This window comes from Saimiri boliviensis, chromosome 19 (assembly GCF_048565385.1).
Source record: "Saimiri boliviensis isolate mSaiBol1 chromosome 19, mSaiBol1.pri, whole genome shotgun sequence".
Classification (NCBI taxonomy): Eukaryota; Metazoa; Chordata; class Mammalia; order Primates; family Cebidae; genus Saimiri; species Saimiri boliviensis.
Window position 1 is genome coordinate 29,358,510 of NC_133467.1, and position 12,320 is coordinate 29,370,829.

Below are 12,320 nucleotides of genomic sequence, written 5' to 3' on the forward strand. Positions count from 1 at the left end.
GAACTCTCTCCAGTCTATGATCTTCTCAATCACAGTTGCTGTATACCCTGATTAGAGCTATTTTGAACTGAGGTAAGTGGAAGACTGCAATCCTACTTCCTCCTAGGTACATTTCAGAGCCAGTCTGCTTCCTTTCAACAGGGCTAGGTGAGAGACCTGAAATAATATACAATCCAAAACAATTTCATCTTTTTTTTTTTTGTAGAAAAAAGGAATGTGTGTGTGTATGTATATGTATATACATACACACATACATATATATATGAGTTAATCACACATTCATGGAGGAGCTTTAACCCAGCATCTTTACTCCACATATATAGTGTGTATATATATGTATAAATATACACATATGTATGTTTGTGTATATATATATACACATACATATACACACACACATGCACTGGTAAAAAGATAAATATAATCTTTAACCTAAAAATTAATTGTTTTCACCTGACACTAAAATAAATTAAAGCATTTTTAGGGACTTTAAAAATCTGTGGGCCCTGGAGACTGTTATTGTACCTAATGAATATGTCACCTTTAGTGTTAGAACAACAACAACAACAAAAATGAGAGCTCACTGACCTAACTCCCTTAACACACAAATGAAGAATCACACCCTTAGAGAAGTGACCTGTGAAATGCATTTAGCTAGTTAGTAACAGTATATGTCACTGAACTGGCATCAGCCTAGGCTTCTTTCTAGCATGCCTTTTCTCTACAACACTATGATGTGTGGCTCCTTAAAGAAGTTCTACCACACCCAACTCCACTGACCTTCATGGTAGTGAAATTCCTGATGCGGTCAAATTCAAACATGATCTCAATGTAGCCATTGGTGGCACTCTCGTTCCGCCAGCCCACATAGTCATAGCCGGGCCACACGTGGTATTCATGGGTCTGGGTGAAATCATCCAGGCCAGACACACCATCTGTCAATTGGCCTAGCCCTTCTGTCATGCTGCTCAGGCCAGGAGAAGGGTGGGGAAAGGAGAGAGAAATCTGAATTAATCACACATTCATGGAAGAAATTTTACCCAGCATCTTTACTCCAGATTTTTTAAGAGTTTATTATCTTGGAATTCAAGGATTATAAATAATCAAATTTGTATAATAGTACTGACTAGTTTATCTTACATCAATGGAGAATTAAGAATTTCATGTTAGTAATTTTTAGAAAACATTTGATGCTTACCCCTTTAGTAGTAAAACTTTTAAACAACATCTTATCATTTAATATGAAAAGCTTTCTATAATCTACTGCACCTTGCCTATTCTTACGTACCAGATATGTCTTCATATAATGACTCAATATTATCAAATGCATTTGATGAATTAATTCATTGAGTAAATGATGAAATGGATAAATGCATAAAATGAATACTACCATACATAGTACCACTTGCCCCATTATCAAATAAATGTTTCCAGAACTTAGTGCTGACTCTCCTTTAACTACGTGTTGTCATTGTTCAGTGAATCAATTTCAGAGAAGCCAGTCACGCTGTCTTCTATTCTACATACACCAGCAACCCAATTTGATATTAAACTACGGGGGAAAACATAATCTCTAAGTTTAAATCATAATTTCTATTTATTTTTAGTTAAATTTGTAGGATACTAGACCCAGGAAGTAAGATGTATGGATTTCACGAGAATCCCAGGTGTCGGATTTAGTTTTGTGTTCTAGCTTAGCAGCCTTTTTTGACTTCTGAGTAAAAGGCTCTGTTTTAAAGGCTGAGTTTGCCAGAAGACTGACTGCTGGATGGAATATAACTGCATTTATACTTATTTGACTATTTGGAGGACACAAAGAGGCTCCTTCCTTCTTTGTATGGAGGGACAGAGCAAGACTCCATCATGTGGAACTTCTTTCCCCAAGCTCTGCTTCTCAAACTTCGGCAGATGTGACACAAATCTCCCAAATAAAGAGATTGGGATACTCACCCTCAAGCTATAATGGTTGTGACCCTTGAGGTTTATAGCCAGATCAATAATATGTAAAATTTGTGAATTGCAAAAATAAATCAATCAATAAATAAAAAATACTAAGGGTGATTATGCCAGCCTTTTAAAATGTATTTATTCATTAAAAAAATGTTTGGTAAATTATAAAATTTGACTGGCCTTATCCACAGTGACCAGAGCCTGGATCTCCCTTCCAAGGTTTTGCCATCTTTTTCTTCTCTCTACAGATCAGAAAGCTAGGAGAATATAAGTTTACTTGCAATAAATATATTTCCAATTATCCCCAAAAAAATAAATCCCATGAAAGTCTTAGGAAAAGCAACACAAATTAAAAGAAATGCCTGTTCAGTTTCCCCTTGGCCAAAATTAAATCAAGTGGAGAAGGGATAAGAAAAGAAATTTTCTGTGTTTATATACCTTAGAGTTATTAAGATCACTAGTAGGCATATATTACTCTTGAATTTTTTAAAACAAAACAGTAACCTTTGGTAATATGACTATTTCCTGAGACTCTGATGAATGTCATCTCACAGTGGCTGAGAGGATCTCTACACTCAGCCACCTCCACCAGACATTTTATTATCTCAATTATTAAATGAAAGCCAATTATATCTAAATTTTTGTAATTTTTAAAAATCTTTCCCCTGGAGTTCAAAGCTGCAATTCCAGCTACCTTCCTTATTTCTCTACTGAAAGTCTTGTCAGTCTCACAGACTTACACCCCAGACTAAATCCATCATCATCCCCTATTAACTAAATCTTTCACGTTGGTTTCCCTTTTCTATAAATTATACTTCTCTTTCATAGTAACTGAAAGTGCTTGGTGCATACTAAGCACTCAAAATATATTCGTTGAATGAATAAACGTCAGCCCCATTGTTTCAGTCACTTAGACTGTCAGGCTTCATCTAACTCTTTTTCACACCTTACTGCATGCCCCATACATCCAATCAGATTGCAAATGTTCCCCAAATGAGTAGCTTTTCCTCATTTCCCACAGCCACAGTTATGGCCTTGGTCATTAATTCTTTTTACTTGACAGAACTCGGAGTTTTAAAATGTTCCTCATCACCTCCTCATTCCATTCAAATCTAACCTTTGCATGCTGTTTGATTAATCTGTCTAAAGCACAGCTCCAAATCATGTCCTTCCCCAGCTTTAAAAATCTTCAATGACTCATTACGTTAATGATCATGTTTATAAAGAACAAGAATAGCATCTTCTCCTCTTCCTGTTCCTCCTCTTCTTGCTCCTTTTGGCTTTGCCACATACATATGGTCTATCGTTAAATAAACCATTGATTTCTCCCAGATAGTCCCCTAAACTTTATAACCATGATTCTTTTTACCTCATGCTATTCCCTCTGCCTAAAATTCCATTTCAAGATTCTGTACCTGTGAAAATTCTACCCATTCTTTGGGACCCAATTCAGATTTATCTGTTCTACCATATCTTTACTGCTCCTTTGGTCAGAAAAACGTTAATCAGATAACAACTTACATATGTACATTAATTTATCTTATGAAATGCTTTTCATACACATTGTCATCCCAGCAAACAGAAGTAACTTTTATTATATAAAATCCAGATGTTTTCATCCCCATTTGTGTGCTTTCCTACTACAGTTTACTTTTTCCTTTGAATCTCAAAGCAATCATAGGCTATCTCTTGCTCATATACTTGAATCATAGTAATTTATTTCTGTTTTAGCCCTTACTCCAAATTGTGAGCTCTTTAAAGGTAGTATCGATGACTTCATTACCTTTGAATACCTAACATGCCTGGCCAAACTCCTTGTATTTAGTAACAGTTGATTAACAAAGGTTTATTAAATTAAACTGAATTTGATTGATCTCTGATTTCCTCTATGCCTTGAATACATGCCTGTTGGGGTGTGACTGAGTGAAATTATGCCAAGACAATTTAAACAAACAGGAAAGAACAGTGACTAAGAAGATGGAAAGGAAGTGACTAGGAGTAGAAGAGTGGATGAATCAGGCCTTCACCCAGGGGATGGCAGCTAGAGGGCAATAGTTCATTCTCCACACCTAAGCCAATGGAAGGCTATAATTCCACACTCCCTTCCTGAGCCTCACTAGTATCTCCTCTTGACTCCTGTCAACCTCCATCATCTGATCTGGTCTTCACTGTGGTCTGACTTTTCTCCCAGGCTCACTTTGCAGATACGGACCAAGCTTAGAAAAGTGTTAGCATGGGATAGAAGAACGGCAAGGCTTTAAGTCTTAAAGTGAAATGGGGTAAGTGGGAGCATCCCTTATCCAACCCTAAGTTCCAACTCTATCTGTTTACACTTCTTCGCCATGGCCCTCCATTGATCCACTTCAGGCTTACCCATTGTTCCATTCTGTTCTTCTCAGCTCCAGTATCTACTATAGTCAGGCCAGTCTTGCCTTCAGCCCTGCTTCCTTTCTTCTGCTACCTTCTACCTTCCTTCCTCTGCTACAATTCTCATCTTGCCCTACAAGCTTTGTCTATTGTAAGCCTTACTAGTCCCCTTTTTACAATTTTCAAAGCATTTATATTTACAAGGTCTATTCTTTCTGATTTTTTGACCTGCCCAGAGTATCACTACTTCAGTTCTCTGGACCTTTGTTTCAATAAGTAGTCCAATATTTGTGTCAAACCACATGTCCTGTTTTGAGGGTCAAAAATATGGCTATTATACTTAGAGCCATATCACAAACTCTAGCCCTTGCTTTGTGTAATTGATTGTTTTCTGGGTAATTAACTTGTCTTCCCAAACTAGGCTTTAAGTTCCCTGGAAATAAAGGTCGTGTGTATTCCTTCATCTAAATTATCTCCAAATGCCTTGTACAGGAACTAAATAAATACTGATTGGTTGATTGATTATTGATCCCAAGACATGATAAAATATTATGCTCTCCTAGTGGCCAGTTTCCCATTCTGATTATCAAAGTTTTCCAGGATTTACCTGTACCCAACAGCTCCATCATAGACAGAATCATTCAGATAAATGATGGAGCCCCCAGGGAGTACAAACTGCTGCCCAGCTGGAGCATTGTATGACACCAAGCCATCTGCAAAGGAAACACAGCCAAGTGAGTGCCTACTACCCAGGCCCATTACCTTAGGAAACTAGGTGAGTTTCAAGGGTACAAGCTCACACAGCAGGTCCAGCAGGACCCCATCTGGGCACCCAGGGAGCACTGCAGAGCAGCACCCCTCAGTGGCAGTCAGTATAATGACTCTGAATGCATTACTGGGTGTGGGTTACCAAGCACTGGGATAATGAGCAATGCTTCTGTCTGTCTCTACTCTTCCCAAGAGGCAATCACCATTTCAGGAGTAACTGATCCCTTTGTCGGAGTCTTTAATAAGGTCTGTAGGTTTCCTGGGCGAGTGACCTACCTAGCCACACACAGCCATAAAGCTCCACCCTCATGCACACATTCATGGAGTGGTCAGTGACTGGAATGAACCGGACAAATCTGGCCACAATAGGCGGCTCCAAGTCCTTTAGGAAAATGTCATAGGGGTTACTATTTCCATCCAGCACCTGAGGAGAGAGAAGAGAATGAGTAATGAGGTGGTATTAAATTATGTTCACTTTTCTTCACCCCCCCACCACCCTTTCGATGGGCTTTTTCTTCTTAATTCAAGGAACAGAATACATTTACTCCACTTTCCCCATGGCCTTGATATTCCTTCCCTACATCCCTCACCCTGGGTCACACATTTACAAGGGCATGCCTGGTCTGTGGACACACATACCCACACAGACAACCCATACCCTTCTTCTCCTAGCCTAAGTCAAAACATGGTCTTGGACATCCCAGGGTCTGGATGTCTCTACTTCTACCTGTTTCCCATGACGGTTCCGCCAAGAGATCCAGCGAGTGCCATCCCGACTGTAGTTGATCTTGTACATGGGGGCAAACTCAATGCCGTGACCCCCTGCATGGCGCCCCTGGGTCCCCACCAGAGTGATAAAATGGAGGGTATGTAAGTCAATCTGTAGAAACTCCTTCAGGTCATCAGGTTCCACTGGAATCTCAGGGCACCAGGCTCCATCCCCTTCTTCTGAGTCCAGCCTTGAAAGGTGAGGGTTGGGGAGAGAGGGAGCAACCATGAAACCACAGAGCTGTTTACTGGTTCACAGGCAAGCAGCTGCCCTGTACTGAGGAGAGAGAGCAGACTGCCCAGTTCTTATAAACTTTTCGGGTTATCGCCACAGTTTTCACTGCCATCACAGTACCCGTTTGTGGTCAGATCCCTTTCCTTGGAGTACCAAGAAACCCTGAGAGACAGTCCCCACCAGAGAGCTGGAGGCCTTCAGATCACATGTCGCCTTCATTCTCCGTCCTGATTTAGAGGTCTAAAGAGAAATAAAACTCTTCCTACCTTCTGTTCCCCCATAAGTTATTTCATATCTCCCTTCCCACATTCAAACTCAGTCTGACAAAGCTAGCCACCCTTTGCTTGGACATCAAGTTATGGCAGTAGGGAGGAGGGATAGTAGGGTCTCCAGTGTGGGTTATGCAATGCAGCAGGATGGGCATTGCAGACCAGCAAGGAGCCGTAGAAATGCAAGGGGAGCATGAAGGGGAAGAGCATGTCAAGGAAGCAGTAAATAATCTGGTTTCATTTTATTACCTCCAGCCTGAGTTACCACTAAGCAAAATTGTGAAATTATTATCAAGTTTATTTTGAGAACCTCCTACCACTTTCCCTCCCCTAGAATGTTCCTTTTTCCCACAAGTATCACCCATTCATTTGTCACTCCCTTTCAATTCCATCAACCATCACTCTAGTCTGTCACACACTAAGAAATTATGGGGAAGTTTCATCAGGATTGCTTTTCTTATGGGTAGTTCCATTTTAATAAAATCAATACTTCACACCAAAATAATTAGATTCCAGAAAGAGTGTTGGGTCCAACCAGTAGAGCAGTACGGAGTTTACTGATGTAGAAGACCCCTGAATCAATCACCCCAGGAAACTGCCACACTCTGTCTGTGGGTAAAGATGACCCTTCCATGTGAGAGATCCTTGAGAGAGGGAGAGAACTTGTTGGAGGCCTCCATGTCTAGTTAAGCCCTTGATGCTTTGCAGTGAGTGATGTTTCATAGACCCCCTGAGAAGACGAGTGGACGCTAACTCCCAGTGTCCTACATAATCTGCACCCTCCCATAGCTGCCACCATTGCCTGCATCCTGCAGCAGCTCATAGTGAGAAAGTCAGGGAAAGCAAGTCCATTTCCTATCAATGAACCCATTCATTGTGGTTGATATGGCCCTGGGGCTTCTGTGGTTGAGACGGGGCTGCCAGACAGTACATGTAGCTAAGTCCTGAATTCTCTCCCCGAAAAGAGAGAGAGCAGGATCACTTGCTGTCCATCCTTCATTCTCAACAGCTCTTGCCAATGACACCACCTTCCCTTCCCCAGCCCCTTGGGTCAGGTATCTGTGCCCAGGAAATCTGTCCAACCCCAGAACATGGGCTGTCTTGAAGTAGCCATCCTCACCTTCCATACTTGGCAGCTGTGGACTCTGACCACTGACTGGAAGCTGTGATGTCCTCATCTGGAATCTGGCCTCCCGACATGCCCAGAGGATAGCGGCATACAGCTAGACCAAGAGAAACCAAAGAGAAGAGAGAGGACATGCTTTTATTTTTATTTCCAGAGTCCCCTAGGAAGAATGTCACTGAATATTGAACAAGGAATAAGAGAATTAACATCTTCCTAAATCCCCCTATGGCTCCCGTTTGACCACCCTGACTCTGTCAGACTTGTCTTCCTGGTCTTGACTCCAAATACAGTTTGGGCCTCTGAGATTTGACCCCCAGCCAAATCTGTGTTTTGGTTCAAACTCTGACAATTTGTGTAATATAATGTAGTGTACCAATTTATGCTTTGTACTTGTTAATAACCCCAGTGGCCCATCCCATTCCCTTATTAGCAGATGTGCACTTCTAATCAATTTCCCAACAGTAGTGAGGAACCCTCATAATCACCAGGCACCCTTATGATCCAAAGAATTTTTTTTTTTTTTAGACGGAGTTTCGCTCTTGTTACCCAAGCTGGAGTGCAATGGCGCGATCTTGGTTCACCGCAACTTCTGTCTCCTGGGTTCAAGCAATTCTCCTGCCTCAGCCTCCTGAGTAGCTGGGATTACAGGTACGCACCACCATGCCCAGCTAATTTTTGTATTTTTTTTTAGTAGAGACGGGGTTTCACCATGTTGACCAGGATGGTCTTGATCTCTTGACCTAGTGATCCACCCGCCTTGGCCTCCCAAAGTGCTGGGATTACAGGCTTGAGCCACTGCGCCTGGCCCAAAGAATTATTTTTTAAGTATTTAATTGCATGATAACTATAAAGCAAATGAAGGGATCAAACACACATCTTGGGCCCTGTTTAGAGCCATTTCCAGCTCCTGGCTAAAAACAGCAACTTCTGGATACAGACTCCTACTTTCAACCAAAGACAGAGTAACAGAGACCAGATTGACTCTCCAGTGTGAAACAACCAAAAAGGACAAAGTATACAAAAAATTATGTTTTAAGATAATGAGCATCTGACAACAAAGAACAACAATCTGAGAGTCAGGAAACAAGAAAGTTGAGCCCTACGGTGGCCTCAGCTTACTGGCACGAGAGTGTGTCCAGGATACAGCGCAATGAGTGAGAGCTCAGGCAGAGTCTGGAGAATTTGCAAAGTTGAGGAGACAAAAATGAGAGTCCAGAGAAGTAAAGGAAGCTAGAGTTCTCCGGACACTGGGCTGCCAAATAAAATACAGTATGCTTGGTGAAATTTGAATTTCAGATAAGCAACAAAAAGTTTTGAAGTGTAAGTATGTCTCATGCTATAAAAAATTATCAGGCATGTGAAAAAGCAGAAAAATAAAACCCATTGTGAGAAAGAAAAAAAAAGAACAGTTGAAACAGATTCAGAACTGACTGTGTTTCAAAATCCCAAATGGCATTTGTTACCGAAATTATTTTAAATCCTAAAATTTATATGGTACCACAAAAGTTTCAAAATAGTCTAAGTAATCTTGAAAAATAAGAACACAATCAGAAGTATCACACATTCTAATTTCAAAATATTTTAGAAAGTTATTTAAAACAGTATGGTACCTGAAAAAAAACGGACATATAGATCAATAGAGCAGAATAGAGAGCCTGGAAGTCACCCACACAGGTCAAAAAGAGTGTCAAAAATATACAATGGGCAAAAAAGTTATCAATAAACGGTGCTGGGAAAACTGGATATCCATATGCAAGATAATAAAATTAAACTCTTATACTTTGTACCCAAAAATCAACTCAAAATGGATGAGAGATTTAAACATGATATCTAAAACCATAAAACTCCTGCAAGAAGATACAGGGGAAAAACTTAATGACATTGGTGTAGGCAGCGACTTCCTGGATGTGACACCAAACACATAAGCAAGAAAAGCAAAAACAGGTGGGACTACAATTGAAAAACAACAACAAAAACTTCTGTACAGCAAAAGAAACAGTCTTTTTCTTTGAAGAAGACATACAAATGGCCAAGTTATATGAAAAGGTGTTCAACATCACTAATCATAGGGAAATGCATATTAAAACCATAATGAGATATCCCCTTATACAGGTCAGGATGACTGTCATCAACAAAAATGAAAGATAACGATATCTTTCATCAACAAAAATGAAAGATAAAGATATTGCTAAGGATGTAGAGAAATTGGAAGCCTTATAAACTGTTAGTGGGAATGTAAAATGATGCAGTCACTATAGAAAACAGTATGGAGGTGCCTCAAAAAATTAAAAATAGAAATACCATATGCTCCAGCAGTCCCACTTCTGGTACACACCCAAGATTATCTAAATCAGCATCCTGAAGAGATAGCTGTCCTTCCATGTTCATTGGAGCACTATTCACAAAAGCTGAGGTACACAAACAACACAAATGACTATCAGCAGATAAGTGGATACAGAAAATGTGGGTTACACATGCAATGGAATATTATTCAGCTTTAAAAAAGAAAGAAATCCTAACATTTGTGACCACACGGTTGAACCTGGTAGACATAATTCTAAGTGAAATAAAACAGCCATAGAAGGACAAATACTGCATGATTCCACATATGTAAGGTATCAAAAATAGCCTAACTCATAGAAACAGAAAGTAGAATGATGGTTGCCAGGAGATGAGAGGAAAAGGAAATGGGGAGATTCCTATTCAAGGGATATAAATTTCAGTTATACAAGATTAATACATTCTAGAGATCCACTGTACGACATTGTGCCTATACTTAATGGTACTGTATGTTACACTTAAAAACTTGTTAAGAGAGCAGGTCTTTTTAAATGTTTCTACAATCATCATCATCATCATCATCATCGTCATCATCATTATGATTACCATCATAAAGAACTGAGTGCATTTTAACCCCAGGCACTTCACTTGTGCCACCCTAGACCATGCCTTGCTATTCAGTGTTAAAATGAACTATTGATGCATGCTACAACAGCATGGTTAAATTTCAAAACAATTATGCTTAGTAAAAAAAAGTCAGACCAAAAAAGTACATACGGTATACTTCCATTTATATGTAACTTTAGAAAACAAAAACAAGTTAATCTATAGTGACAGAAAAAGATCAGTGGTTTCCTGGGGGAAGGAGGAGTGGCCAGAGGAATGATAAAAGGACACAAGCAACTTTTGGCAGTGATGGATGTGGTCATTGTCTTGATTATGGTGGTGATTTCACGGGTTTATATGTAAGTCAAAACTGGTCAACTTGTCCATTTTTAATGTGTGCTGTCTGTTGTATGTCAATTGTACTTCAATAAAACTATTTTTGAAATAAACTCTGGAGCAAGGTAATTTTTAAGATTTTGATTTGTGTATTTTTACTTCCATTTTCAAAACCCACAGCCAGGCCCTTATGTTCATTCATCCCAGGGCACATTTACATTTACAGGGCAGAAATAAGAAACTGCATAAAGTCAAAGAACTTCCTAGAAGGCCTGCCCTCAGTAAGAGACCAGAGGGTGGAGTAGAGGTGGCAGGGAGAAAGGTGAGGCTTCCCTCAGCTTGGAGGGGTCAGAGATAGGCAAATTACAGCACTAACAGATACCAAGCCCCATTTCCTAGAAGTGCCCTGGAGAAGTAGCAAAAATGAAGGGAAAAAGGTTTCACATGAGCATAATGCCCAGGCTTGAAACAGAAACAGCACAACTGCTGTCCCTAAGGAACATGACGGGCTTGGAGAATGAGGGTAACCACTGCAACCAAGATGAACTGAAGACAAGAGTGCCCTCTGCCTGTATCACACCAAGGAAAGCTCCTGGATTCTTATCTCGCCCTAAGAAAGGGAAAGATGGCTCTAGACCAAGAATTAGCTGATACTTCCAGAAACTGCAATTAACCAAAATCATACGCAGGAACTTTTGGCAAGAAACATGGCCATATAACCACTGGAACACTTCCCTGTTCACCATCTGATATGGTTTAGCTGTGTCCCCACCAAGTCTCAACTTGAATTTATCTCCCAGAATTCCCACATGTTGTGGGAGGGACCTAGGGGGAGGTAATTGAATCACGGGGGCCCATCTTTCCCATGCTATTCTCATGATAGTGAATAAGCCTCACGAGATCTGATGGGTTTATCAAGGGTTTCTGCTTTTGCTCCTTCCTCATTTTCTCTTGCTGCTGCCGTGTAAGAAGTGCCTTTTGCCTCCACCAGATTCTGAGGCCTCCCCAGCCAGGGGGAACTGTAAGTCCAATTAAACCTCTTTTTCTTCCCAGTTTTGGGTATGTCTTTCTCATCAGCGTGAAAATGTTTTAATACACCATCTGATACAGTTTGGATATTTGTCCCCACCCAAATCTCATACTGAAAAGTAACCTCAATGCTGGAGGTGGGGCCTGGTGGAGGGTGTTTGGATTACGGAGGAGGATCTTTCATGAATGGCTTGGGCCATCCCCTTGGTGATAAGTGAACTCTCGCTCTAAGTTCACAGGGCATCTGGTCATTTAAGAGTGTGTGATCCCTTCCCCACCACCCCACTCTCTCTTGCTCCTGCTTTCACTTCACCTTCTGCCATGATTATAAGCCCCCTGAGGCCTCCTCAGAAGCCAAGCAGATGCGAATGCCATTGCTTGTGCAGCCTCCAGAACCATGAGCCAATTAAGCCTCTTTTCTTAGAAACTGACCAGCCTTGGGTATGCATTTATAGCAATGCAAGAACAGCCTAATACACCATCCACTATGATTTCCAAGTCAGTTTTGAATCAGGAGATGAATATAGGAATATAATATTATTTTGCCTATTCTTATCAAAAGTATAATTTCTCCAGTTGAAGCAAT

General features: G+C 40.5%; 1 protein-coding gene across 8 annotated transcripts in view; it reads right to left on the minus strand.

Annotated features, from left to right (window-relative positions):
- DDR2 (discoidin domain receptor tyrosine kinase 2) overlaps positions 1-12,320 on the minus strand; it is a 156,493-nt gene that overhangs the window by 24,784 nt on the left and 119,389 nt on the right. For all 8 annotated transcript variants that reach the window (XM_074389855.1, XM_074389854.1, XM_003943389.4 and 5 more), the window contains 5 exons: positions 7,478-7,580; positions 5,813-6,044; positions 5,362-5,509; positions 4,925-5,030; positions 781-964 (listed from right to left, as the gene is read on the minus strand). In XM_074389855.1, the coding sequence (XP_074245956.1) occupies positions 781-964; positions 4,925-5,030; positions 5,362-5,509; positions 5,813-6,044; positions 7,478-7,580 (773 nt within the window). The remainder of the gene's footprint in view (positions 1-780; positions 965-4,924; positions 5,031-5,361; positions 5,510-5,812; positions 6,045-7,477; positions 7,581-12,320) is intronic.